At 65.4% G+C, this 1,620-nt stretch overlaps 1 protein-coding gene across 1 annotated transcript in view; it reads left to right on the forward strand.

The window, feature by feature from the left end:
- Window positions 1–32: 32 nt before the first annotated feature.
- Window positions 33–1,620, forward strand: part of LOC104619003 (natural resistance-associated macrophage protein 1) — a gene marked incomplete at both ends in the record, with an annotated part of 2,175 nt that continues 587 nt past the window's right edge. Inside the window, 6 exons of the mRNA XM_010284745.1 lie at window positions 33–114; window positions 225–292; window positions 453–608; window positions 746–904; window positions 1,111–1,200; window positions 1,378–1,497. Coding sequence (XP_010283047.1) covers window positions 33–114; window positions 225–292; window positions 453–608; window positions 746–904; window positions 1,111–1,200; window positions 1,378–1,497 — 675 coding nt within the window. The remainder of the gene's footprint in view (window positions 115–224; window positions 293–452; window positions 609–745; window positions 905–1,110; window positions 1,201–1,377; window positions 1,498–1,620) is intronic.

Below are 1,620 nucleotides of genomic sequence, written 5' to 3' on the forward strand. Positions count from 1 at the left end.
GCCGAGGGGCACGTGTCTAATGCCCCCCCTTGCCATCCCACAGCATCCCCCTCTGGGGTGGGGTCCTCATCACCATCATGGACACCCTCTTCTTCCTCTTCCTCGACAAGTACGGTGAGTGCTAGGGTGGAGGGATTGGGGGGGACGCTCGCCCGGGCAGCCCTGGTGTCAATGTGGCACTGGTGTCCCCCGCTCTGTCCCACCCCATCTCTCGACCCCTCTAGGGCTCCGCAAACTGGAGGCTTTCTTCGGCCTCCTCATCACCATCATGGCCCTGACCTTCGGCTACGAGGTGAAGGGGGCAGCTGGGGACACCCCTTTCCCTGCAGGGCTCTGGCAGGGGACACCCGCCAGGCATCCCCACTGGCACCCGGGTGGGGGGCTGCTCCAGGCATCGCCACTGGCACCGGGGTGGGGGGCTGCTCAGAGTGCCCCTTCCGCCCGGTCCCCAGTACGTGGTGGTGAGGCCAGGGCAGGTGGAGGTGCTGAAGGGCATTTTCCTGCCCTACTGCCCGGGCTGCGGGCGAGAGGAGCTGCTCCAGGCCGTCGGCATCGTCGGCGCCATCATTATGCCCCATAACATCTTCCTCCACTCCTCCTTGGTCAAGGTGAGACCGAGGCAATGCCACGGGCACTGGCCCCCCAGGGTGACTCGGGGTGCACTTGTGGTCCCCCAGCTGGTCCTGGCTGTGGGACAGGGGTGCTCGCCTGACCCCGTGGCACCCATGTCACCCGTCATGCCCAGACACGGGCGATCGACCGGACCAAGAAGGAGGCGATGCGGGAGGCCAACATGTATTTCCTGACTGAGTCCTGCCTGGCTCTCTTCGTCTCCTTCCTCATCAACCTCTTCGTCATGGCTGTCTTTGGCGAGGCTTTCTACCACCAGCGAAACGAGGACGTGGTGAGTGTCACCTTGTGCCCGTGGGGAGGTGACGGCTGTGCCCAGCTGCGGAGATGGGCAGGACGAGCACCCCTTGGAGAGCGGATGCCCTCGTCCCCTGAGACATGGGGTGGGGGGGCCCCCCCATGTCTGTGGGGGCTACTGGGGGGCTGTAATGCTCGTGGCCGCCCTGCCTTGCAGGTGCTCGTGCCCGCCGTGCCTTGCAGCACAACAAGTGCGTCAACAGCAGCGTCAGCCACTACGCCGGCATCTTCCCTGCCAACAACGAGACGGTCTCTGTGGATATCTACCAGGGGGTGAGTGGCCCCGGGCTGTGCCCAGTGGGCATCCGTGCTCCTCTGGGGTCATAGCACTCCCCCACCATTGACCCATGGGGCTGGGGGCTTCTGCAACCTCACTGGAAGGCTGGGAGCTGCTGGAGGTGCCTGGGGCGGGGGATGCTTTGGGGTGCCCATGGGAGTGTCCCCACACAGGGCGTCATCCTGGGCTGCTATTTCGGGGCGGTGGCACTCTACATCTGGGCCATCGGGATCCTGGCAGCGGGACAGAGCTCCACAATGACCGGGACCTATGCAGGACAGTTCGTCATGGAGGTGAGGGACGGGGATGCCAGCCCTCACCCCCATGGGGAGCAGCTGCGGGGGGGAATCAGGGGTGGGCCCTGGGTGGGGGGTCCTATGGGTAGCACCCCCCGCAGGGGTATTTGGCAGAGTTTA

The sequence above is a fragment of the Phaethon lepturus genome, unplaced genomic scaffold (assembly GCF_000687285.1).
Source record: "Phaethon lepturus isolate BGI_N335 unplaced genomic scaffold, ASM68728v1 scaffold49093, whole genome shotgun sequence".
Classification (NCBI taxonomy): domain Eukaryota; kingdom Metazoa; phylum Chordata; class Aves; order Phaethontiformes; family Phaethontidae; genus Phaethon; species Phaethon lepturus.